This window comes from Bubalus kerabau, chromosome 5, assembly GCF_029407905.1.
Source record: "Bubalus kerabau isolate K-KA32 ecotype Philippines breed swamp buffalo chromosome 5, PCC_UOA_SB_1v2, whole genome shotgun sequence".
Lineage (NCBI taxonomy): Eukaryota > Metazoa > Chordata > Mammalia > Artiodactyla > Bovidae > Bubalus > Bubalus kerabau.
Window position 1 is genome coordinate 9,449,250 of NC_073628.1, and position 27,918 is coordinate 9,477,167.

The following is a 27,918-nucleotide window of genomic DNA, read 5'->3' on the forward strand; positions in this document are numbered from 1 at the left end:
CTTGTTAGCAAGGATACTGGTGGAAACCTCTTTCAGCAGAGATTTCCATGCCATGTCTTTACATGAATCACCTGCTGTCCTATTATAGCTGCACTGGCTTTATGTACCACGCTCGTTTAGAAACGTTTGACTAGACTTCATGATGCTATTTCTGAATAATTAATAGACATGTTTTATATAAAAATTGTCAAAAATTATATACAGCCTCAGCCTCATGGCTTAGAAGGGTATGGTTGAAGGGTCTCTATTAAGGGGTAGTTGATATCTATATCCAGGAAGATCTAATATTACAATAGGAGAGAGGATTTGCCATACAGCATTTCCTCACTTGATTTTAAATGTCGCTAGTTCTCTGAATTCTATTTTTCCTTTTATAAAACTCCTTTTGAGATATATGACAAAATACAGAGTAAATGAAACATGTTCACTGATAATCCTGTTTTAAGACAACAACAATTTGGAAAAACTGATGAGGTTTTTGAAGAATCAGCCTGCAGCTTTGTGTTAAACTGAAAGGATACTTGCCCAACCCTCGCACTCCAATTTTCTATACTTGTGCTTACAGTACTTCTCCACCATAACACACATCACTCTACTGTTTGTATTATGGAGCATTTGCTGGGCCACAACTGTGGATGGTAGCATCAAAGACCATGAAGGGGATTTCCTTGGTGGTCCAGTGGTTAAGAATCCACCTTGCAATGCAGGGGGCACAGGTTCAATCCCTGGTCAGCAAACTAAGATACCCACATGCTGCAGAACAACAAAATCTGTGCACTGTTACTACTGAGCCCACACACTCAGGAAACCCCATGCCAGAACTAGAGTCTGTGCACAGCAATGAAGATGCCATGTGCTGCAACTAAGACCTGATGCAGCCAAATAAATAAGTAAATATTAAAAAAAAAAAAAAAACCCATGAGGACCTGTGGGGCTTTCTCTGCCACAAAACATCATATTTTGTGGACTGGCAGTCAGTCTTTGGGGTGATGCACAATAGATGCTGTCTGGTCTTTCTCATGATGGGATATCAAACATTTCATTAGAAAGAAGAATGGATAAACCGATGACATTCATCATTGATAGTTCCCTGGCATTCCTTTCTCTCTCGCTTCTTGCAGGTTGTCATTTCTGTTTCTCAGTCTCTTGGAAGTTATTGGCAGGAGAAAAATAAAAGAAGATTGTAAGATTGATTGATTCGATTGAGTGTGTTTCAAAAGCTAAAGCCCATGGGGTAACTAGAGGGTGTATGTAGAAGAGCTAATAAGAGAAAGAAGTTGAGTGTCTGGGAAGTCTGAGAATGAAGGAATGTTTGTAGATCTTGGGGGAGCAAGAACCCAGTCCTGAGCCCTGGCAACACTGCATGGAAACTGAAGACCCCTATGTCTATAGCTGTATAAGAAGCTATGCTGTCAGATGAGAAGCTCCAGATTCCAACATCTCATTATGGTGTGAATGGTAAAGTTGCTGCACCCGAGTGTCCCTTGGGCCAGTAGTAACCTGGTAATTTCTTTGAACAGACGACTGATAACCAGTGCAGTCCTCCGTGTAACCACCTTATCACCTTGCCACTGTATATACTCCTAGAAGCTAGATAGCTCTGGTGTGGAAGACTTATGGAAATAACTTCCCAAAGTAACTGATTTGCAATTTTTCACCAGCCTGGAGGGAATGAGGACTTTAAAATAAATCTTTTTTGATCATATAAAATAAAAATAAGATGCCACAGGAGTACACATGGACTAATATCTATCACATGTAGATTAATATCTGCTAATATCTAATTTTTTTTAATTTCCTCTGTGTATCCAAGGTTCTTAGCACACTGTTTAATGACTTACATGCTGAATAAATTATTGCTGAATCAACGAAACATTTTTAAAGCTACTTATAATGACACCATTCTGTTTTACACAAATGCATGGCACATGTTATTTTCTAATTCAACCATCAATTTACAAATTTTCATTTACATTCTTTTGGAAAATAAAAGTTGGTATTTTATTTAGTTTGTATGTCTTTAAATTCCAGTGGTTTTGTACATTTTCATAAATTTATTACTCATAGGGTTTTTTCTTTTGAAAAGTATATGTTCTTGCCTTTTGACCATCTAATATTGAATTACATATTCTTTCCATGATTATTAGAATCCCACATATTAATACATAATCATTTTGAAAATTGTTATTTGGTCTTTTTTCAGTTTATTTTTGATGACTGTACAATATTTTTAAATATTGCATTATCCTTTTAAAACTTAGAATACAGAAACTGATAAAGAAAGTAAAATATCCTAAAGGTACTTTATCATTTTGGTGAATATTAATATTTTTCTAGATTTATCCCATAAGTTTTTAGAGTTTTGTCCAATAGAGGTTTTAAATGAGTATTTAGTCAAATATACCTATATTTAAACTGCTGGTATTTGTTTTTACTAATCAGAAAATTTTCTTAATCCTAAGATATTGTACCCACATTTTCTATTGAATAATGTGACTTAATTGTTCCATTCATCATTTTAAACATGTGGAGTACTTTTTCTTTTTTCTTTTTTTTTTTTGATTTTTTTTAAATTTTATTTTATTTTTAAACTTTACAGTATTGTATTAGTTTTGCCAAATATCGAAATGAATCTGCCACAGGTATACCTGTATTCCCCATCCTGAACCCTCCTCCTTCCTCCCTCCTCCCTCCCCATATCCTCCCTCCCCATATCCTCCCTCTGGGTCGTCCCAGTGCACCAGCCCCAAGCATCCAGTATCATGCATTGAACCTGGACTGGCTACTCGTTTCATACATGATATTATACATGTTTCAATGTCATTCTCCCAAATCTCCCCACCCTCTCCCTCTCCCACAGAGTACTTTTTCAAATTGCTGCTGCTGCTGCGTCGCTTCAGTCGTGTCCGACCCTGTGCGACCCCATAGACGACAGCCCACCAGGCTCCCCCGTCCCTGGGATTCTCCAGGCAAGAACACTGGAGTGGGTTGCCATTTCCTTCTCCAATGCATGAAAGTAAAAAGTGAAAGTGAAGGCGCTCAGTCGTGTCTGACTCTTGGCGACCCCATGGACTGCAGCCCACCAGGCTCCTCTGCCCATGGGATTTTCCAGGCAAGAGTACTGGAGTGAGGTAATTATTAGTCATTTATTTCCAAAGTTAGTTAATGATACTTATTACATAATCATTTATTTCCATCAGTGATTTATGCTGTTCCAATTTCCAAATTTCAAGTGTTCTACATGCCACAAGCCTATTCTGGATGTCTTTTGAGTTGTAAATGCATTTGCATTTCATTTCAGCATGTACTGCCCCAAATACTTGCACCACCTTCCCTCCATTAACTTCATTTTTTTGAATCTTGCCTATTATTAACCTGTAGATAAATTTGTAACTATTTTTCAAGTTGTTCCCCTAATAATTATTCCATCAATGACTGTGCCATTAATTGGAACAGAATCAATGGGTTTTAATGCTGTTCTGTCTCTCTATCCAGAAACATACATGTTTTATTATGATTCCTTTAAAAGCATCATGACTTTCCTCAAACTTCATATTATGATCAGTCATAGGTATTTTGTATGTAGTTATTTAGAACTGCAATTGTAAATGAGGTCCATTTTCCTATTACATGTTTTTATTTATTTGTTTTCCAAATTTTACCAATATTTGTGAATGACCCCAATTTTTCTTGTTTATCTTGCTCTTTGATTAGCAGATAGTGCCTGGAATGGAATTCCTTAAAATTGTGTCACTTTCGTGAAAGTACCTTCTGGCTTTGCTTTTCTTGAGTCTTTTCTCCTAGAGCAAATACAATGAAAACAACAAAAGAACAAGATTAAAAAACATGGAAAAGGCACCTATGCCTTAAATTCTTTAGAGAAAATGGATTGTATTGGTCTGTGACCCCTTCTCCTAAGATATATTGTCATCTTAGAGAGAGAAGGGGCTCCTGCCCTCTCTTTGGTCTCCCTCGGGGACCTGCTTCAGTGACCACGGCAGGTCACAGACCTACATACACCAGTAATCTCAGAAAGCTTACTGCCCTCACTGGGCTGAGGGCTGCCAGGGCCTGAGGGGTGAGAATCTGATGTTTAAGTCTGTGCATGTTTGTAAAACACCTTCAGGGGTTGTTTATGTTACACTAGGGCACCTAATTTTGACTTCTTCCTCACTAAACCTACTGGTGCCTACTGGTGCTGGTCTGGGTGATCCAGGGAGTCTCGGGGAAGTCTGAGGTCACTGTGAGGACGGATGAAGCTGTAGCTAAAGAGAAGGCACTGACCACCTAGAGACATCTAGATGTAAGCCTTCCCCTGGGGACAATGACCTTGTATGGTGCCTTGGCCTCCTTAACACAGACCTGTATCACATAGCAACTCTAAGGGACAAGCAGGGGTTTACTCACTCCTTTTCTACTTCCTGGATGGAGTCAGGCAGAGGCTTATTCCTGGTTTCAGGTAGAAGTGGGACAACAAGGCCACCAAGGATGGAGCAGACTCCATAGATGATCCAGGGCAGGTGGGGGGAATACACTGTTAAGATCATCAAGAGGGGAGCCAGGGCTGCCCCAATATTAGAAGCAAGTCCCAAGAATCCTGAAGCTGTTACCCTTGGAGTGAAAACAACAATACAAAAATAATCTGGTATAAATTCATACATGTAATATGAGATTTATTATTTTGCTTTGATTATGGGAGACCACATGGGGTTCCTAGGTGGAGTTAGAAGTAAAAAACCTGCCAGTGTAAGGGACTCAGGTTCAATCCCTGAGTTGGGAAGATCCCCTGGAGAAGGGCATGGCAACCCATCAGTATTCTTCCTTGGAGAATCCTGTAGGCAGAGCAGCCCAGTGGACTATAGTCCATAGGGTCACAAAGAGTCAGGCATGACTGAAGCAACTTAGCACGCCTGCAGGCATGGGAGACATCACAGCAGTATTTAGATACATGAAGACTAATGAGGTATTTTTACATTTAAAATATACTCTTATTTGCTCACAAATTTTTTCAAGTGCACGTGTTTTTTAAAAAGTCTTTGTCATTTACAAATACTCTTACCCACAGCACCTTAATGGTTCAGCAGGTTATGGGAGATGGTACATTAAAGGGCTTAACATGCCTAACAAAATTGAGATTTTGATTAAAATTTTGGCTCTAATTTTTATTATTAATACTACTATAATCAATGCTTTTGATAATGATTCAGATTAGTTTTCTTCCTTCTATAAGTCTTAATTAGCTGGGAAAGGTCTGTTTTGACTCTGCTAGAGCTTCCATGAGCTTGTGTACCTGAGAACGGTGGGCATTAGTTCATTTCCATGGGCAAAGGAACACATGAGAGTCACAGAAGAAACCGCTATTCCCAAAGTTGACACAGCCATACGCAGGGTCTGCATTTCTGGAGAAGAAGATCAGTGAGACTCAGGAAATCTGAGCTGAAGAAATCAACATCCCCCAAATTATAAGTGAAAAAGACACAGTTGGAAACATTTGCATGTGTTAAATACATGGTAGAGAAAATGCATGTAATGGAAAATGTGCAGAGACTAATAGCTGAGAAATGTGACTTATCTGTATATTACAGCCTAAATGAGAATTTAAAAACCTGAGTATTTGAATCAACTGTATCTGCATATCAGAGATCTTAGAAGTTTCCTAAAGATAGAGGGGGTGACAAAATCAAAATCCCAGAAAAGGTTTGTTTCATTTATTCTGTCCAGTGTCTCCTCTGTCTTTCATGTATAACATAGGACTATCATATGAGCAATTACTGACAGATGTTCAGACTCATCAATATCCTTTAAAACTTGTGTGTTTACACAATATTGACATAGGGCTAGTAATGCAGTTAAGAATCATAAAAGAATGGGGCTCATGTTAATGGATAAGCTGGAAAATTGCCTTATCTAGAATAATATTTTAAGATTCAAGAATAAGGATCTGTTTTAGGGAAAAAATGGACTTTGGAAACCTCTGGAAAGATGTTGCAGACAGTCAGTTTTCTATCCCATTAAAAAAAAAAATGAAAGTGTTACAACGTTGGAGTGGGCTCTGTTGAAAGGCAGCACATTTGCATTGAAGCTGATATTCAAGATGGGATCCTGTATAAATGCCACTGCACTGGGAGTTACCTGCAGCATGGTGACCATCTGGCTTCCCCTATTCATTGCATATGGTCATTTAATTTAGTAACATGGATTTTAAGAGAGGCTCTTAACAGCTTAATGCATTTTCCCCTATTCTACACATCTACTATGCTTGAAGGGAAGGGATTAAAAATACCTTGGAGTCAAGATGACAACCTGGAACCAGGTTGAAGTTATGGTGACCTAATTCTGGACACATGAGTGGATACATAGAGTCAGGTAGTAAAGTGTCACTGACACTGTTGTGATAGGAAAGAGACCAGACAGAGGAAGTGGCAGTATTGTGTCGTCATATGAGATACAATTTGATTGGCCAGAGGGTAAGTGATCAATTGCTGTCCCAGGTACCAATTACCAAATACATATCAGATATGATGAAGACAACTCGTTGTCTGAACTGTCTGAACTATTTTGCAGCCACTTAATGGCAGAATCTATCCTAAATCCTCAGAATGGTTTTGGAGAATCCTTAGAACCTAGCCTTCACTTCCTACTGGCTTCAGATTCTGTCTTCAAATACCCGGGGTAAGACATTTTCTTATTTCAACCTGTGCTCTTTTCTCACCTTGAGGCACAAATGTGATGGCCAGAATGGAGATTCCAAGAAGAAACAGGAAGAGTGTCTGGCTTACTTGACGGCCCAGGTGATTCAGCGCCAAAAAAGCAACACAATTGGCTGGGAGGTTGACTGCGCCAAAAAGAACTTGGAACAGGAAAACATTGCTCCCCATATACTGGAGGTGGAGAATCAGACCAAAAAATGACATGAAGTTTGCAAATCTGTGGTGAACAAAGATGAACAACATTTACCATAAGGTTTGTCTTACAAATGATGATCCAAACTATTAACCAAGCAGCCAGCAGTTGGTTTTAAAGTATAAAAACATGATAGGTTTTAGGAAATATTTCCTCACACAGTGATGATTTTAAAACTATAAGATAGTTATATATTTGGAGCTCCTAATTATTGTTATGTTTTGGAGGAGGATTTGGAGTATTTTTGTGGAGGACACATGATGGAACCTTCCAGGGCTTTAGAGTTTTTCTGTATCTTTATCTGGGTGATGGTTGCATATTTACATATGGAAATATTCATCAGGCTATATATTCTTCTTCATTTTATGGTTTGTAATTTTACCTTAATTAAAATGAAAACAAACAAGTGAAGAGAGTTAAAGCCAACATTGTATCATGAGAATGTCTGAAGTTCTTAGCCTCTGTTTCCAGTGATGAACTTGGTAGGGTGATATGCTAAACAGAACTCTATGTTGTATACCTAGCTCTGGGTCAGTCTTTTCATAGCCCTTTGACTATTCAACACAGTAGTTATCATTATGGCTTTCTCTCTGTTTTATCTCAGATCTGTTCCCACCATGTTGCTCTTTTGATAAGGAATAGATTCATGTCATCACTATTTTAACATCTCTCACGCACTGTGTGAAGCCCACCTTACAAAGGACAGGAGACAGATCCTTTTACGCAGGTTGGGTGTGCGGAACAAGTCAAACACAGAAGATTTGGTCTGTGCTGCCTCCAGCTCCTCCTGCATGGCGGATCTCAGGACCTTTAACAACAACAAACTGTTCAGTTGTCATACAGTGGTCGGCATTGTGAGGCCCCCAACAGAGGACAAGATAGACGTCTTCCCTTTCTGTCTACTGCAAAATGTAGTCATTGAAAATGTAACGATGGGTGTAAAAGTGATATGAATAGAGAATTGCTGAGTTAAAAGGGACTGAAGGAAATTATGTAGCAACAAAAATATTTAAACACAGGATTTGAGAGGGCTGCAGGGCATTGGAAAGGGATTATATGTCAGATATGCAGATAAGAAAGGGAATCAAATCAGGCTTACTTGGATAATGGTCCAAAGCTCCATTTGTGCCAGATGGGCATGAAAGACCTGGAAACTAAGCTTGGCTATCAGCTGGCTGTCCCTTGCAGAAAACCTGTTTATCTCAGGGAAAAGAACATTTCCTGAGATTCTTTGTTTTGGTTCTTTGTTTAGTCACTTTTTGGGGAATTCCTGGCACATTGTGCCTCCATGAATGAGATGCCTAGAGTTAAATCTGAGGATGAAATCAGGAGAGATCTTGGAGTAGAGTGATTTATATTCAGAACTGGTTCTAATATGGAGTTACTTAATAGTCCTGCGATATGCTAGGTATATACCTTGAGAAATGTAATTAAATATTTATAAAACTCAATTCACATCAACAGCTCAATGAACATGAATTTGAGAAACTCCAGGAGATAGTGGAGGACAGAGAAGCCTGGAGTGCCACAGTCCATGGAGTTACAAAGAGTTGGACATGACTTAGTGACCGAACAACTACAACAACAAAAAGAACAAGTAGAGGAATCAGAGTAGGAGAAGAGTAGGTGGAGAAAAATAATAGCATTTCTCTCACAAGGATTTCCAGGGCCATACATGAGGCTATAAATGTGCATATGGAATTGTATCCAATTTATCTCAGATACCTATTTATTAGTTATTCAAACAATATAGTCTTAATTCTTATCCCACCTCTACAAATGAAAAAATACCATAAAGTCCATTGGAATAATTTCATGAGGAATTCAGAGAAGTGAAAGCCCACCATAACTGAGGGCCTACAAATGCAATAAGATCCTTTCAGTTATAACCTGAGTAGTGAAAATATTGGACTTAGGCTTTTAGAAGAGAGGAGTCAGGATTGCATCTTGGATGATAATGTAAATTTAGTTCAGTTCAGTTACCCAGTCGTGTCTGACTCTTTGCAACTCCATGGACTGCAGCAGGTCAGGCTTCCCTGTCCATTACCAACTCCTGAAGCTTGCTCAAACTCATGTCCATTAAGTTGATGATGCCATCCAACCATCTCATCCTCTGTCGTCCTTTTCTCCTCCTGCTTTTAATTTTTCCCAGGATCAGGGTCTTTTCCAAAGGGTCAGTTCTTTGCATCAGGTGGCCAAAATATTGGAGTTTCAGTTTCAGCACCAGTCCTTCCAATGACTATTCAGGACTGATTTCCTTTAGGATGGACTGGTTGGATCTCCTTGCAGTCCAAGGGACTCTCAAGAGTCTTCTCCAACACCCAGTTCAAAAGCATCAATTCTTTGGCGCTCAGCTCCCTTTATAGTCCAACTTTCACATCCATACATGACTGCTGGAAAAACTGTAACTTTGACTAGATGGAACTTTGTTGACAAAGTGATGTCTCTGCTTTTTAATATGCTGTCTAGCTTGGTCATAGCTTTTCTTCCAAGGAGCAAGTGTCTTTTAATTTCACGGCTATAGTCACCATCTGCAGTGATTTTGGAGCCCAAGCAAATAGTCTGTCACTGCTTCCATTTTTTCCACTTATTTGCCATGAAATGATGGGACCAAATGCCATGATCTTAGTTTTCTGAATGTTGAGCTTTAAGCCAAATTTTTCACTCTCCTCTTTCACTTTCATCAGGAGGCTCTTTAGTTCTTCTTCACTTTGTGCCATAAGGGTGGTGTCATCTGCATATCTGAGTCATTGATATTTCTCCTGGCAATCTTGATCCCAGCTTGTGCTTCATCCAGCCCGGCATTTCACATGATGTACTCTGCATATAAGTTAAATAAGCAGGGTGACAATATACAGCCTTGATGTACTCCCTTCCCAATTTGGAACCAGTCCGTTGTTCCATGTCTGGTTATAACTGTTGCTCCTTTACCTGCATACAGATTTCTCAAAGGGCAGGTAAGGTGGTTTGGTATTCCCATCTCTTTCAGGATTTTCAACAGTTTGTTGTGGTCCACACAGTCAAAGGCTTTGGCAGTCAATAAAGCAGAAATAGATCTTTTCCTGGAACTCTCCTGCTTTTTCAATGATCCAGCAAATGTTGGCAATTCAATCTCCAGCCTCTTCTAAATATTCATACCACTCATAACACTATCCTGGGTTAAAATGCATGAAACAGCCCCTGTTTGAACCCTTGCCCAGTTGTGTCCTGGAATCAGTGTGAAAATTCATAAAAGCCCTTTGTTAAATTTTTAGATAGTTTGTTAAGCAGTTACCATCCTGTTGGTGGCTTGAAACTGACTATGGTGGTAATAGTCACATCACAGAAATTGATCAGCACCACAAATCTGAGACCTATGGCTTTTTTTTCTTCCTGTAACTAAAGTGTTAAACATTTTCCAGCACACCCTGGCTTGACCCCCCCTGTAAGTTCTCTGCTATCTGTAAGAGAATCGCTTTACATTTCCTGTTGTTCAGTCACTCAGTTGTGTCCTACTCTTTGTGACTCCATGGACTGCAGCACTCGAGGTTTCCCTGCCCTCCACCATTTCCCAGAGCTTGTTCAAACTCATGTCCATTGAGTCAGTGATGCCGTCCAACCATTTCATCCTCTGTCGTCCCCTTCTCCTCCTGCCTTCAATCTTTCCCAGCATCAGAGTCTTTTCTAATGAGTCTGCTCTTTGCATCAGATGGCCAAAGTAGTGGAGTTTCAGCTTCATCATCAGTCCTTCCAATGAGTATTCAGGATTGATTTCCTTTAGGATTGACTGGTTTGATCTCCTTGCAGTCCAAGGGACTCTCAAGAGTCTTTTCCAACACCACAGTTCAAAAACATCAACTGGGTAATGGTGTATGATCTTTTTAATTGTTGAATTTGGTTTTCTAACATCTTGTTGATGATTTTTTCAGCTATACTCTTCAGGAATGTTGGCCTATATTTTTTTCTTTTCTTTTCTTATGGTATCTTTGTCTCATTTTGGTGTCAGGATCATACTGGCCTGACAAAATGAATTTAGAAGGTTTTTCCATTTCTAAAGTTTAAGAACAGAATAGACTTTAAATGAATGGATGAAAAAAGACATTCCATGAAAATAATAACCAAAATAGAGCAGGGATAGTCACCTTGTATAGATAAAATAGACTTTAATCAAAAACTGTCACAAGAGACCAAGAAGGTAATTTATAATGGCAAAAGGATCAATCTAACACAAATATATGACATATAAGCTACAAAGACTGAACTGAGAAGAACTATAAAGCCTCAATAGATGAATAACTAATAAACAGCATGAGGCAGTAATTAAAAATTCCAGAAATAAAATCTTAATATTATATAGCATTACAGATGAATTCTACCAAACATTTAAAGAATTAATATGAATCTTCTCAAACTCTTCCAAAAAATAGAAGATAGAAATCCTTATAAATTAATTTTGTCAGGCCACTATGATCCTAACAGCAAAGTGAGATAAAGAAACTATAAGGAAAGAAAAGAAAAAAAAAAAATACAGGCCAACATTCCTGAAGAATATGGTCAAAAAAATAAGCAACAAGATGTTAGCAAACCAAATTTAACAGCATATTAAAAAGATCATACACCATTACCCAGTGGGCTTTATTCCTGGGATGCAAGGATGGTTCAGTACAAGCAAATAAATGTGATACACCAAAGTAGCAAAATGAAGGTTAAAGATCATACGATTCTCACAATAAACGCTGAAAACACATTTGACAAAATTCAACACACTTCCATGGCAAAAATTCTCAACAAATTAAGTACTGAAGGAACTTCCATTAAAGGCCATGTATGAAAAGCCCACAGCTAGCATCATACTCTATGATGAAAAGCTGAAAAATTTTCCTCTAAGATCTGGAACTAGACAAGGATTGCACTTCAGTTCAACATAGAATTGGAAGTTCTGGCCAGAACAATTAGATAAGAAAAAAATAAGGCATCCAAATCAGAAAGAAAGAAGTAAAATGATCTTTTTTTTAGACAACACGATCTTATTTGTAGAAAAACCTAAACACATATCCAAAAAGTTGTTAAAAGTGAACTCAGTTAATTTGCAGGATAAAAAATTAACATATAAAATCAGTTGTATTTCTATACACCAGCCACAAGCTATCTAAAAATAACATTAGGAAGACAGTCTTATTTGCAATATCATCAAAAACAATAAAGCATTTAGGGATAAACTTAACCAAGGAGGTGAAAGACTGGCATATTGAAAACATTGAAGAAAGAAATTAAGGCAGATACAAGAAACTTAAAAGACATCCATGCTCATGGATTAAACAAATTAGTATTGTTAAGATGTCCATACAACACAAAGCAATATGCAGATTCAATAAATCCCTGTCAAAATCCCATTGACATTCTCTACAGAAATAGAAAAAAAACCCCTAAAATTCATATGGAAATACAGAAGACCCCGCTGACAGTCAAAGCATTTTTGAACAGAAACAAAGCTGGAAGCATCACATATTCTTGTTTCAAAATATATAACAAAGCCACAGTTATCAAGAGAATGATACTGGCATAAAGACATATAGACCAAAAGAACAGAATAGAGAGCCCAGCAACAGACTCATGCATATACAGACAATTGATTTCTGACAATTGTGCCAAGAATTCACAATGGGGACAAGATTGTCTTTAATAAATAGTGTTTATTAAAATTGGATATCTACATGCAAAAAATGAAATTGGAAACTTACCTTACACTATGCACCTGTGGGTGATTCATGTCAATGTACGGCAAAAGCCACCACAATATTGTGAAGAAATTATCCTCCAATTAAAATAAAGTAAGTTAAGAAAATAAAAAATCAACTTAAATAGATTAAAGACTAAAAACCTAAAGTATAAAATTGCTAAAGGAAATATAGGAGAGAAGCTTGTTGACATTGGTCTTGGCAATGATTTTTTGGTTCTGACACCAAAAGCACAGATAATAAGCAAAAATAGACAAATGGTACTATATCAAACTGAAAAGCCTTTACACAGCTAGGAAATAATTGACAAAATTAAAAAGCACCTGCAGACTGGAAGCAAATATTTGTGAGCCATGTGTCTTATAGAGGGTTAATATCCAGAGTATATAGGAAACTCCTACAACTCAGTAGTGAAAAACCCAAATAATTCAATTAAAGTTCTGTCTAGTCAAAGCTATGGTTTTTCCAGTAGTCATGTCTGGATGTGAGAGTTGCATTATAAAGAAGGCTGAACAATGAATAACTAATGCTTTAGAAGATGCTGGATATATGGTAAAACCAATACAATATTGTAAAGTTAAAAAATAAAATAAAAAATATGCTGGAGATGACTCTTGATGAGTCCCTTGGACAGTAAGGAGATCAAACTAGTCAACCCTAAAGGAAATCAACCCTAAATTTTCATTGGAAGGACTGATGCTGAAGCTCCAATACGTTGGCCACCTGATGTGAACAGCCGACTTATTGGAAAAGACCCTGATGCTGGAAAAGATTGAAAGCAGGAGGACAAGGGTACGGCAGAGGATGAGATGGTTGGATGGCATCACCAACTCAATGGGCATGAGTTTGAGCAAACTCCAGGAGATAGTGAAGGACAGGGGAGCCTGGCCTGCTGCAGTCAATGGGCTCGAAAAGAGCTGGACATGACTTTGCAACTGAGTGACAACAAAAAATGGGCATACAAACTAAATAGACATTTCTGCAAAGACCACATACAAATGGCCAACAGGTACATTAAAAAGTGCTTGACATCACTAATTGTTAGGGAAAGGCAAATCAAAATTACGAGTTACCACTGCACACCAGTTAGAATGGTTATTATATAAAAAGTAATAAGTATTGGTGAAGATGTGGCGAACAGGGTACCCTTGTACACTGTTGCTGGGAATGTGAAATGCTGTGGCCACTATGGAAACAGTAGGGAGCTTCCTCAAAAAATTGAGACCAAAACTAGCATATTATCCTGTAATCCTTCTTCTGGATATACATTCAGAGGAATTGAAATCAGGATCTTGAAGAGATATCTGCCCTCATATGTTCATTGGATCATTATTCCCAATAGCTAAGATATGGAAACAAATGTCCATTCATGGATGAATAGAAAAGGAACGTGCCATCTATATATATATGCAAAATGGTATATTATTCAGCAATAAAAGTAAAGAAATTTTTCCATTTGCCACAGTGCGATTAACCTAGAGGATATTACACTACAAAAAATAAGCCATGTGCAAAAGAACAAATACTACAAGATACCACTTATACAAGGAATCTAAAATAGTCAAACTCAAAGAAGCAGAGAGTTTCTGAATAGTGCTTGCCAGGTGCTGGGGGATGTGAGAAATGGGACAATATTTATCATAGAGTACAAAGTTTAAGTTGAGCAAGATAAATCAATCCTAAAGGAATCTATAGCATTGTGTCTAGGGTTATAATACTGTACTGTGCACTCAAAATTTGCTGTGGTGGGAGGTCTTATATTGTGTTATCACAAAAAATAATAAATAAAGAAGGACAGAGAAAGTTTTAGGAGACAATGGATATGTTTATTGTATAAACTGTGGTGATGATATTCAGATGTATACTAACTTGCAAATCCATCAAATTGTACATTAAATAGGTACAGCTCTTTGTATGTTAAAACCTCAATAAAGTGATTTCAAAAAATTCATCAGATGTGCCAATGAGTGAACTTGCAGACATGTTTTATTGTTCTTGTTTGACTGTCTAGCCCCTAACCTTCTCTTTTTCCTATTAACAAGGGCTGATGATTTCTCCTTGTCTCTATTAGCATTCTTTCCATTCTCTTATCATTGCAAACAAAAAAAAGTTAATAATGGCTTCCCTCATAACTCAGTTGGTAAAGAATCCACCTGCAATGCAGGAGACCCTGGTTCAATTCCTGGGTTGGGAAGATCTGCTGGAGAAGGGATAGACTACCAACTCCAGTATTCTTGGGCTTCCCCAGTGGCTCAGCTGGTAAAGAATCTGCCTGCAATGTGGAAGACCTGGCTTCAGTCCCTGGGTTGGGAAGATCCCCTGGAGAAAGGCAAGACTATCCACTCCAGAATTCTGGCCTGAAGAATTCCAGGGACTGTACAGTCCGTGGGGTCGCAAAGAGTTGGATACGACTGTTTTTCACTTTCACATGCTCTTTTCTGCATGGTCACTAAGCTGCCCTTCTACCTGACTTACCATCTTGACAAAAAAGCCATTGGAATGTTAATTGGAAAGAAATGGATTAGGTTGTTTGTTTGTTTGTTTGTTTTTTACTTTCTCTAACACAAAGGGTGACCAATACACAGTCTTTACAATCATACATACTAAGTGCTTTCTGTCTCTGTTGAGTGAAATATCTGTGTTCAGTCCCTTCCCCATCATCATGCTCTCTCTTAATATTCACTCAAACAATGTGGGCAGCTATTGAAGACGAGGACAATGAGCTAAGTAGACCCCAACCACACCTATATTCCCACCCTTTATTCACTTGGACACCGACTAGGGTGTATGTCAGGTCACGTCTTCCCAATCCCCTCTCCTGTTCACCTCCATGGTTAGGGCGTCTCCAGCATTCTTCCTTCCATTCCTGTGGGCAGCTTTCTTAAGTTCCCTTAAGCCCTCCTCGGGTCTGTTGGTGATAATCAGCCACCGAGCAGACTCTGCCAGCCACCTGATCAAAGAAGAGAACAGAGGTGCAACCAACTCTCATTTCCTCATTTTTTCACATACCTTTTTTTTCCTGAAATACCTTTCCCCTTCCATCTAATACCTACCTCTTGTTTTGTTACACCAGAAAATATAATGTATATTCTCTTGTACCATAACTAGCGGCTTCCCTGATAGTTCAGTTGATAAAGAACCCACCTGCAATGCAGGACAGCCCGGTTTGATTCCTGGGTTGAGAAGATCCTCTGGATAGACTACCCACTCCAGGATTCTTGGGCTTCCCTTGAGGTTCAGCTGGTAAAGAATCCACCTGCAATTCGGGAGACCTGTGTTCAATCCCTGGGTTGGGAAGATCCCCTGGAGAAGGAAAAGACTATCCACTCCAGTATTCTGGCCTGGAGAATTCCATGGACTGTATAGTCCATGGAGTCTCAAAGAGTCAGACATGACTGAGCGACTTTCACTTTCACCATAACTAGGAAACGCTGCATGCAGACACGTTTACTGCCAGAATATAGACTTGGAGTCATAGTGTTCCCTTCCTATGATTCAGAGGGATAGTATCAGTTTTAGCAAATAAAATAGTGTGTTTAGTTAAATTTGAATTTAGATTAACAGTGAATACGAGTAAACCTTGAGTACCACTATGTCCCATGCTGTATTTTGTGCATACACTAAAAAGTATTTGCTGTTTATTTGAAATTTTACTTTAACGAGACGCTGTATTTTTATCAGGTTAGTAAATAAAAATACAGAAAAGTATTGAAAGTGTTAGATTTTAGTTGTGCCCAACTCTTTGCGACCTTTGGACTGTAGCCCTCCAGGCTCCTCTGTCCATGAAATTCTCCAGGCAAAAATATTGGAGTGGGTAGCCATTCCCTTCTCCAGGGGATATTCCTGTTCTAGGGATCAAACCCGGGTCTCTTGCATTGCAGGCAGATTATTTACCATCTGAGCCACCAGGGAATCACTCAGGCTCCATTCAGTATTTGGGGTTACTATATAAAAATTTCGTGTTTTATCTAAAATTCACATTTACCTGAATGTCCTTGATATTATCTTGTAACACTAACTGTTCTACTTCTTTAATTGTACACAGGGCACAAGTTAGTTAAGCATGTGTTCAAATATTGACTAAAACCAATCAGAATTCTTGCATCCTAACTCCATGTACCTTGCATCTAGGGTCTTCTCAGATAAAGAAAGAAATTTTATACCTTGAGGAAAGAAAGAAGACAAATAATGGTACAGAAAACACCAGCTGAAGGGTGTGCCAGTCTCGAATGGCAAAAGCGAGTCCTCCCAGGATGATCTGGCCCAAGCAAGCGGCACAGATCGACAGGGTCATTCCCATGACTTGGAATCGGGGCACTGTCCATTCTACAACTGAAAGAAAACACAAGCAGGCTCTTGACTTCAGACAAAGTTAGAATTCAAAAGTCAAATTGAAGGCTTGGAAAATGTCAAAGACCCAAAGTTTTGACTTACTAAGAACAGTACAATTTGTCAGGATGGTCATGGTAGAAAACCCAGCCAAGAAGCGTAGCGAGCAGTAAATGAGGTAGGTGGGAGCAAAGGCTGCGCTGGTGTCAGTAATGGCAAGCTGGAGCAAACAGCATCTGAAAATTAACCTCCTCCCAAACCTGAGAAATGGAAACAGGTTAGATACAGTAGTAGTAACAACAGTATAGTAGAAATGAAAAAAAAATAAAAAGAATACACACTTTGAAACTTAGGGGATGTTTTCTAATTTTCTTATTTTTATTTTCTTTTTTAAAAATTTCTGCTTTTCTTCCTCCTACCTTGTTTTTTTTTTATTAAATTAAATGTATTTATTTTAATTGGAGGCTAATTACTTTACAATATTGTGGTGGTTTTTGCCATACATTGACATGAATCAGCCATGGATGTACGTGTGTCTCACCATCCTGAACCCCCCTCCCACCTCCCTCCCCACCCCATCTCTCTGGGTTGTCCCAGAGCACCAGCTTTGAGTGCCCTGCTTCATGCATCAAACACACTGGTCATCTATTTTACATATGGTAATATACATGTTTCAATGCTATTCTCTTAAATTATCCCACCTTTGTCTTCCCCCACAGAGTCCAAAAGTCTGTTCTTTATATCTGTGTCTCTTTTGCAGTCTTGTATATAGGGTCATCATTACCATCTTTTTAAATTCCATATATATGCGCTAATATACTGTATTGGTGTTTCCCTTTCTGGCTTACTTCACTCTGCATAATAGGCTCCAGTTTCATCCACCTCAATAGAACTGACTCAAATGTGTTCTTTTTTATAGCTGAGCAATATTCCATTGAGTATATGTACCACAACTTCCTTATCCATTTGTCTGCCGATGGACATCTAGGTTGCTTCCATGTCCTAGCTTTGTAAACAGTGCTGCAATGAAATTTTGTTGAGATATAATTGAAATACAGCACCGGACAAGTTTAAGGTATACAGGATAATGATTTGCCTCATGTCATGAAATGATTATCACAATAAATTTAGTGAACATTCATCATCCCCTATAGATGCAAATTTAAAGAAAGGGAAAAATTTTTTTCTGTGTGATGAGAACTCAGGATTTATTGTCTTAACAGCTTTCATATATAACATGCAGCCATGTTAATTATATTCATCATGTTATACATTGCATCCCTAGTACTTATAACCGAAAGTTTCTACCTTTTGACTGCTTTCATCCAATTTCCCCTCTTCTCATGTCTGCCTCTGGTAATAAAGTTTTCTGTGAGTTTGTTTGCTTTTGGAGTCTAACTGACCTACAATACTAGGTTAGTTCCTATTACACAACATAGTGATTCAGTATTTCTATACATATCAAAATGATCACCATGGTAAGACAAGTTTGTCACCATACAAAGATATTACATAGTTAATGACTGTGCTCCCCACACTGTACATTTCATATCCTTGACTCATTTATTGCACACCTGGAAGTTTAAACCTCTTAGTCTCCCTCATCATTTTTCCCCCACATCCCTGTCCCTCTAAAACCACCTGATTGTTCTCTTTATCCATAACTGTTTCTGTTTTGTTCATCGTTTTCTTTTTATATTCTACATATTAGTGAAGTTGGCATTTGGCTTTGTCTGAATTGTTTCACTCAGCATAATACCCACTAGGTCCATCCATGTTGCCACAAATGGCAAGATATCATTCTTTTTCATGGCTGAGCAATATTCCATTTTAGGGCTTCCCAGGTGGCACAGTGGTAAAGAATCTGCCTGCCAATGCAGAAGCTGCAAGAGATGTGGGTTTGATTCCTGGGTTGGGAAGATCTCCTGGAGCAGGAAAAGGTAAGCCATTCCAGTATTATTACCTGGAAAATTCCATGGACAGAGGCCTGGAGAGCTACAGTCCATGGGTTTGCAAAGAGTCAGACATGTTTTCTCAATACTGGTTCCTGAGGAGGGCCATCTATTTCCATTGTATATTCTTTAATTGTCCATAGACATGTGATGAGTTTGTTTCTGGGCTTTCTATTGGGTCCTATTGATCTGTGTGTCTGATTTTGAGCTCATATAAAACTTTGATTACTGCACCTTTGTAGTATAGTTTGTTTTATTTATTTATTTATTATTACTTTTTTTTTTTACTTTACAATATTGTATTGGTTTTGCCATACATCAACATGGTCCACCACAGGTGTACATGTGTAGTGTAGTTTGAAATCAGAAAGCATGATACTCCAGCTTTGCTCTTCTTTCTCAGGATTGCTTTGGCTGTTGGGGGGTCTTTCATGCTTCCATATAAGTTTTAGAATTATTTATTCTAGTTCTGTGAGAAATAACTTTGGTAATTTGATAGGGAGTGCATTGATTTTGGGCATCACCTTGGGCAGTATGTTCATTTTAGCAATATTTATTCTCTAATCCTTGAGGACAGTTTATCTTTCCTCTTTTGTTGTTGTTTTCCATTTCTTTCATCAATGACTAATAGTTTTCCAAGTACAGATATTGTACCCCTTCATTTGGGCTTATTCTTAGGATTTTTATTCTTTTTGATGCAACTGTAAATGGGATTGTTTTCTTAATTTTTCTTTCTGATTGTTAGTGTATACATTATTAGTATATAGAAATATAACAGATTTCTGTAAATTAATTTTATATCCTGCTGCTGCTGCTGCTAAGTCGCTTCAGTTATTTCCGACTCTGTGCGACCCCATAGATGGCAGCCCACCAGGCTCCCCTGTCCCTGGGATTCTCCAAGCAAGAACACTGGAGTGGGTTTGCCATTTCCTTCTCCAATGCATGAAAGTGAAAAGTGAAAGTGAAGTCACTCAGTCGTGTCCGACTCTTCACGACCCCATGGACTGCAGCCTACCAGACTCCTCCGTCCATGGGATTTTCCAGGCAAGAGTACTGGAGGGGGATGCCATTGCCTTCTCCTTATATCCTGCAACTTTGCCAAATTCATTGATGGGTTCTAGTAGCTTTTTGGTAGCATCTTTAGGATTTTCTGTTTATGGTGTCATATTATTTAAAAACAGTGACAGTTTTACTTCTTCCTTTACAATTTGGATTCCTTTTCTTTTTTTTTTTTAATTTGATTGTTGTGGCTAGGACTTCCAGTACTATGTAAATAAAAGTGAATAAAAGAGGTGAGGGAGGGTGTCCTTGTCTTGATTCTAATATTACTGGAAATGCTATCAATTTTTCACCATTGAGTATGATGTTAGTTAACTGTGGGCTTGTCACATATGGCCTTTAGTGTGTTGAGATATGTAACTTCTTTGTTGAGGGCTTTTATCATAAATAAATGTTGAATTTTTTCAAGGTTTTTCTGCATCTATCAAGATGATCATATGATTTTCATTCTTCAGTTTGTTAATGTGTTTTATTACACTGATTGATTTGCAGATACTGAACAACTGTTGCATCCCTACCCTGGGATAAATTCCACTTGACCATGGTGTATGATCCTTTTAATGTATTATTGATTTTTTTGCTCTGATATTTATTATTTTTTTCTTTCTGCTAACTTTGAGTTTTGTTTGTTCTTCTTTTAAGTTCTTGAGGTGTAAGGTTTGGTTATTATTTGAGATTTTTCTTGTTTTCTGAGGTAGACTTGTATAAATTTCCTCTTGGTACTGCTTTTGCTGATTCCCATAGATTTTGGACTGCTGTGTTTTCAGTTTCACTTGTCTCTAGGTATTTTTTTTAAATTTCTTCTTTGATTTACTCAGTGAACCATTAGTTGTTTAGTGGCCTTTGTTTAACCTCAATATCCTTGTGTTTTTGGCAGTTTTTTTTCTTATAGTGGATTTCCAGTCTCGTAGTATTGTGGTCAAAAAAGATGCCTGATAGGATTTCAATTTTTTTTAATTTACTAACACTGGTTTTGTAACCTCTCATATGACTTATCCTGGATAATGTTACATGTGTACTTGAAAAGAATGTGTATTCTGTTTTTTGATGAGCTAATCTATATATACATATGTGTATATATATACATATGTGTATATATATTAAGACCATCTGGTTTAATGTGCCATTTAATGCTGTTACTGATTTTCTGTCTGGATGATCTCTCCATTGGTATAATCAAGGTGCCGAAGTCCCCTATTATTACTGTGTCATTTCAATTTCTCCCTTTATGTCTGTTAATATTTGCTTTACGTATTTAGGTGCTCCTAATTTGGTGTTTTTTAAAAAACTTAATTTTTTAGAGGAGTTTTAGGTTGACTGCAACAATGAAAGGAAGATACAGAGATTTCTCAATATACCCTGCCCCTACTCATGCAGTGTCCCTACCTGTTTGCACCAATGGACACATTTGATGCAACTAATGAACCTACAATGATATGTCATTATTTTCCAAGGTTCATTAGGAATACATTAAGATGCACTCTTGCTATTGTACATTCTATGGGTTTTGACAAATATGTAATGACATGTGCCCACTGTTACAGTGTCATAAAGAGTAGTTTCACTGCCCTAAAATACCTCTGTGTTCTGCCTGTTCTTTTATTTTCCTCCTGTGCGTGCTGTGTGCTTGGTTGCTCAGTCGTGTCTGACTCTGAGACCCCATGGACTGTAGCCTGCCAGGCTCCTCTGTTCATGGGGACTCTCCAGGCAAGAATACTGGAGTGGGTTGCCATGCCTTCCTCCAGTGGATCTTGCCAACCCAGGGATCGAGCTCAGGTCTCCCACATTGCAGGCAGTCTCTTTACCATTTGAGCCACCAGGGAAGCCCTATTTTCCTCCTATCTACCACTTATCATTTTGCTGTTTCCATAGTTTTATCTTTTCCAGAATGTTATGTAGTTGGAATCATACAGTATGTAGACTTTCCAGATTAGGTTCTTTCACTTTGCAGTATATCTCTAAAGTTCTTCCATATCTTTTCATGGCTTGATAGTTCATTTCCTTTTAGCATTGAATAAGATCCTATGGCTTGATGTACCACAATTTGCTAAAATAAATGCATTTATTCATGCTTTCATCTTCTAAGTTTTGGCTTAGGAGATATGAATAAGGCTGCTATGAACATCCCTGGGTAGGTTTTGTGTGGACATAACTTTTTAGCTCCTTGGTAATTACCAAGGAGTATGATTCCTAGATTATTTGGCAAGAATGTGCTCAATTTTGTAAGAAACTGTCAACATGTTTTCAAAAGTGGCTATATTATTTTACATTCCCATCAGCAATGAATAAGAGAGAGTGCCTGCTGCTCTACATCTTTGCATTTGATGTGTATCTATCTATCTATATATATATATATATATTATATATATATATAATAGGTATGTAGTAGTATATCATTGTTTTAGTTTGTATTTCCCTAAAGACATATGCTGTGGAGCATCTTTTCATATGTTTATTTGCCATCTGTACAACTTCTTTGGAGATGTCGTTCAAATTTTCTGACTATATTATATATTTTTTTAATTTAAATTTATTTATTTTAATTGGAGGCTAATTACTTTACAATACTGTATTGGTTTTCCATACATCAACATGAATCCGCCACGGGTGTACACATGTTCCCCATCCTGAATCCCCCTCCCACCTCCCACCCCGTACCATCCCTCTGGGTCATCCTAGTGTACCAGCCCCAAGCATCCTGTATCCTGCATCAAACCCGGACTGGCAATTCATTTCTTATATGATAGTATACATGTTTCAATGCCATTCTCCCAAATCATCCCACCCTCTCCCTTTCCCACAGAGTCCAGAAGACTGTTCTATACATCTGTGTCTCTTTTGCTGTCTCGCATACAGGGTTATCATTACCATCTTTCTAAATTCCATGTATATGTGTTAGTATACTGTATTGGTGTTTTTCTTTCTGGCTTACTTCACTCTGTATAATAGGCTCCAGTTTCACCCACCTCATTAGAACTGATTCAAATGTATTCTTTTTAAGGGCTGAGTAATACTCCATTGTGTATATGTACCACCACTTTCTTATCCATTCATCTGCTGATGGACATCTAGGATGCTTCCATGTCCTGGCTATTATAAACAGTGCTGCGATGAACATTGGGGTACACGTGTCTCTTTCAATTCTGGCTTCCTTGGTGTGTATGCCCAGCAGTGGGATTGCTGGGTCATAAGGCAGTTCTATTTCCAGTTTTTTAAGGAATCTCCACACTGTTCTTCATAGTAGCTGTACTAGTTTGCATTCCCACCAACAGTGTAAGAGGGTTCCCTTTTCTCCACACCCTCTCCAGCATTTATTGCTTGTAGACTTTTGGATTGCAGCCATTCTGACTGGTGTGAAATGGTACCTCATTGTGATTTTGATTTGCATTTCTCTGATAGTGAGTGATGTTGAGCATCTTTTCATGTGTTTGTTAGCTATCTGTATGTCTTCTTTGGAGAAATGTCTATTTAGTTCTTTGGCCCCCTTTTTGATTAGGTCGTTTATTTGTCTGGAATTGAGCTGCAGGAGTTTCTTGTATATTTTTGAGATTAGTTGTTTGTCAGTTGCTTCATTTGCTATTATTTTCTCCCATTCTGAAGGCTGTCTTTTCACCTTGCTTATAGTTTCTTTTGTTGTGCAGAAGTTTTTAATTTTAATTAGGTCCCATTTGTTTATTTTTGCTTTTATTTCCAATATTCTGGGAGGTGGGTCATATTTTAATTAGAATGTTCATTTTTCTTTTTTTAAGAGTTCTTTGTTTACATATGGCTATGGCTGATTCATGTTGATATATGGCAGAAATCAACACAATGTTGTAAAGCAACCATCCTCCAATTAAAAACAGATAAATAAATTTCAAAAAGAGTTCTTTGTGTATTTTGGTTAACTATTCTTTTTCAGGTGTCTTTTGCAAGTATATTTTCCCAGTTTGTGGTTTGTCTTCTCATTCTTTTGGTTATATTTCTTTTTGTGCTGTGTGTGCTAAGTCACTCAGTCATGTCTGACTCTTTGCGATCCCATGGACTGTAGCCCTCCAGATTCCTCTGTCCATGGGGATTCTCTAGGCAAGAATACTGGAGTGGGTTGCCGTGCCCTTCTCTAAGGGATCTTCCCAACCCAGGGATTGAACCCAGGTCTCCCACACTGCAAGTGGTTCTTTACCATCTGAGCCACTAGGGAAGCTTCATATTTCTTTTTAGTTGTAGTATAATACATAAAATATGATTGGCTATTTTAACCGCTTTTGATTACATAGGTCACTCACTGGTATTACATTCATGATGTTAGGCAACCATCATCACTCTCTACTGCCAAAACTTTTCAAAATCCTCAGGAGAAACTTTGTACCCATTAAGCAATAACTCCTCATTCCTTTTTCTTCCCAGCTTCTGGTATCTCTAATCTGCATTTTTCTTCATGAATTTTCCTAGTCTATATATTTTAGGTAAGTGGGATCATAAGCATTTGTTATATTTTGTCTGTCATTTTAGTTTACATGTTTTCATGGTCCTACAAGTTTTAGGATGATATACAGAACTTTATTTCTTTTTATGGCTGTACATATCACATTTTACCCATTTATCTGTTGATGGATATGTGTAGTTTTCACCTTTTGGCTATTGTGAATAATGTTGCAATGACATTGTTTTATAAGCTATTTGTTTGAGTCCCTGTTTTCAACTCTTCTGATTTTATACCTAGCAATGAAATTGTTAAGTCATGTGGTTTCTCTAAATTTAATTTTTTGAAGATGCCAAAAGTATTTGTCATAGTGGTGGTACCAATTTACCTCCCCATCAACAATGTACAAGATTCCAGTTTTTCTACGTCCTTGTGAAAGCATGCTATTTTCCATTTTTTTGGATTATAGCAATCCTAGTACATGTGAAGTGGCATTTTATTGTGGTTTGACTTATAGTTTTAAAATGACATCATGTTGAGCATCTTTTTATATGCTTATGCCCTATATATATAACTTTATAAAAGAAATGTATATTCAAGTCTTTTGCTTATTTAAAAATTGAGTTCCTTGTCTTTTTGTTGTTGAGTTGTAAGATATATAGTCTTATCCAGTTTTTATATAGTCTGGATATTAAACCTTATTCCATTGGTCTATTCACCTATCTTTATTCTTTATATATGATTTACAAATATTTTCTCCCATTAGACACGTTATCTTTTCACTTTATGGATAATACCCTTTGATGTGCTGAAGTTTTTAATTTTGATGAAAGCCCACCTATTTATATCTTCTTTTGTTACTCACACTTTTAATGTTATATCTAAGAATCCATTGTCAAACCCAAAGTCAAGAAGATTTACCCCTGTTTTCTTCTAAGAGTTTTATGGTTTTAGTTCTTTTATTAAAGTTGCGAATCCATTTTGTGTTAATATTTGCTTGGTTTTAGGTTTACTTGCATCTTTCGCATGTGTATGTCTAATTGGCACTGCTCTGTTTGTTGAACAGGGCGTATTTTACCCATTAAACGGGCTTGAAACTTTTTCAAAAATCAGTCAGCATAGATATATTGTTTAATTTTTATTTCTGCAAGGTAAACAGTTCTGTGTAATTGAGCTGTTAGAAATGAACTCTCCAACTCTGAACACTTTTATACACTATGTATAATCTAACAGTTCTGTATTACTGAATGGATCAGTGGAATAGGGCTTCATATCCAGACTTCCCTTGTGGCTCAGCTGGTAATGAATCTGCCCGCAATGTGGGAGACCTGGGTTCAATCCCTGGGTTGGGAAGATCCCCTGGAGAAGGGAAAGTCTACCCACTCCAGTATTCTGGCCTGGAGAATTCCATGGATTACACAGTCCATGGGGTCGCAAAGAGTCAGACATGACTGAGCGACTTTCACTTTCACTTTCATATGTGTTACAGAACTATTAGAAATGAACACTGTGACTCTGAACACTTTTATAAGGTACCTTTTTAAATAAGGTATCTTACCTTTAAAAAAAAAAAAGATCATACACTCAGAATTCATGATTTTCAGCTGAGATAATAGATGACATTACGCTAGTAGATGGTAAGGAGCACCTTAATTCCCCATACCCTTTAGAGAAGACAGACTTGGGTGCTTGGTGGAATTGGTTGGGTTGGCTGATTCAGAAGTGTACTGTCAGGTACAGGATACTTCCATTTCTAAGACCACAGATTGTGACAGAAGTTGTCATTAGATTAATTCCCCTACAAGGTTGAAATTTTTATGTTTACTGTAGTGTTTTAGAAAAATAAAAATCAAGGCCACTGAAATATTTTTTTTATACACCACCAAGATACAATGCTATGTATAACACAGGTTTCATAGGAATGTCTACCAGCATATTTGAGAAATAAGGACATGATAACCATACTCTAAAAATCCACAAGCATGCAGATAAGAGAGGTTAGGAGGGACTGAACACAGGTTGAATCTCAGGACGTGAAACATGTTCCTCTCTGTTCCCATAGGAACCTCTTTTCTTAATCTTTATAAGCTATGATGTGGCACCTCTGCTCCAAACCTCATCCTAAAACTGCTCCCATGTCTGATGGAGATGCTGTTTCTGTATCCCATATGCAATGCTCACAGCTGATAAAATAGCACTTACCACACTGACAGCAATTCTCCATTTGTGTGTGTTTCTAGATCCCTGGGGACTAAGGAAGCCCCAGGACAGTGTAATTTGCAATAAATGTTTCTTAATGGAAGAATACTTATGAGTTCTTGAAAATACCTGAGTAAAGACAGCTGTGATTCAGAGACACTCACCTGTCTGATAAATGGCCATATACGATGCTTCCCACCAGCATTCCAGCCATGAATAAGAATTTGGCCATTGATTTTAGTGACTGAGATTCACATACCAGGTCCCACTGGAAGAGAAAGAAAGCAGCAAAGGAGCGCTCCACGATTTATAAACTCTCAGTGGAAACCTGATTGAAGCAGTTTAAACAATTCACATGGTTGTTTATTTTATCCCCTTTTCCCTCTCCAGCTTCCTTTTTTACATTAGCTGATTTTTACTATTCAAGTCTCAGCTTAAATATAACTTCTTTTAGGAAGCCTTCTCTAAAGCTGTTAGATTTAACAATGCCTTGTTTTGTTCCATATTAAGTGGTCCTCAATCTTGGCCATAGTGTGCAATATTTGAGGGCCTTAAAAAGTTTCCTGATGCCAGAATTTCATCACAGATCTTCTTATATGGCTGCTTTAGGATACAGTGCTTGGAGGTTTCCATCAATATCTCTGATATTTCTAATTTACAAGCAAGGCTGACCATTAATGATCTTTTAAACACATCACATAAATTACTTTCTTAACCTTTGGTCTTTCTAACAATAAAAGCCATATAATAGCAAGGTCACATCTGTTTTTGAGTTCATTAAACTTATTAAATATATAGGTGTTTGGCATTCAATAAAGAAGTAATTAATATTTGCTGAAAGATTGAAGAATGAGCACCTAATAGTGACTAAAAAGGCTAGAAACTTATTCGTTACTCAGTTACCCTTAAAGACTCAGACCATATGCTCACAAGACATAAATGAGGCCTCTTACCTCAGCCACGATAGTGGAGGTGAAGATGCTTTGGTCATATACCCAGCCGTCCACACAGGGCTCTGTGTCCAGGTCAGTCATGTTGGGGAAGGTCCTGTTCAGGTTAAGGAGCTGCCACTGGGGGCGGCTGAAGCGACGACACTTCTCTGGCCTCAGGTTTGAGTCCAGTGGGATGGAGATTCTCAGGAGGGCATCAGGGCTGAGGGTCCCAGTGTCGTTAGCAGAGTCAGTGTCATTGTTGAGAATGTGGACCCAGCATTGATGACCAGGGACAGCTGCAGTGAAGTTCTCCAGTAGGATATGAGGGTAGGTGATGAGGCTGGAGATACAAAGTAAAAGCATCTGAAGGATCTGGAATCGCCCCAGGCCTCCAACGTGATCCAGGAGGTCCTGAAAGGCCATCG

The 27,918-nt window shown here is 38.0% G+C and overlaps 1 protein-coding gene across 1 annotated transcript; it reads right to left on the bottom strand.

The window, feature by feature from the left end:
* Window positions 1-3,739: 3,739 nt before the first annotated feature.
* Window positions 3,740-27,916, bottom strand: LOC129653608 (organic anion transporter 7). Its single transcript, XM_055583352.1, has 10 exons — window positions 27,515-27,916; window positions 26,726-26,829; window positions 17,055-17,209; window positions 16,784-16,952; window positions 15,447-15,570; window positions 7,596-7,711; window positions 6,713-6,927; window positions 5,291-5,399; window positions 4,408-4,611; window positions 3,740-3,800 (listed from the first exon to the last, which is right to left on the bottom strand). The coding sequence occupies exons 1-10, from the start codon at window positions 27,914-27,916 to the stop codon at window positions 3,740-3,742; spliced, it is 1,659 nt and encodes a 552-aa protein (XP_055439327.1).
* Between the last annotated feature and the right edge of the window lie 2 nt (window positions 27,917-27,918).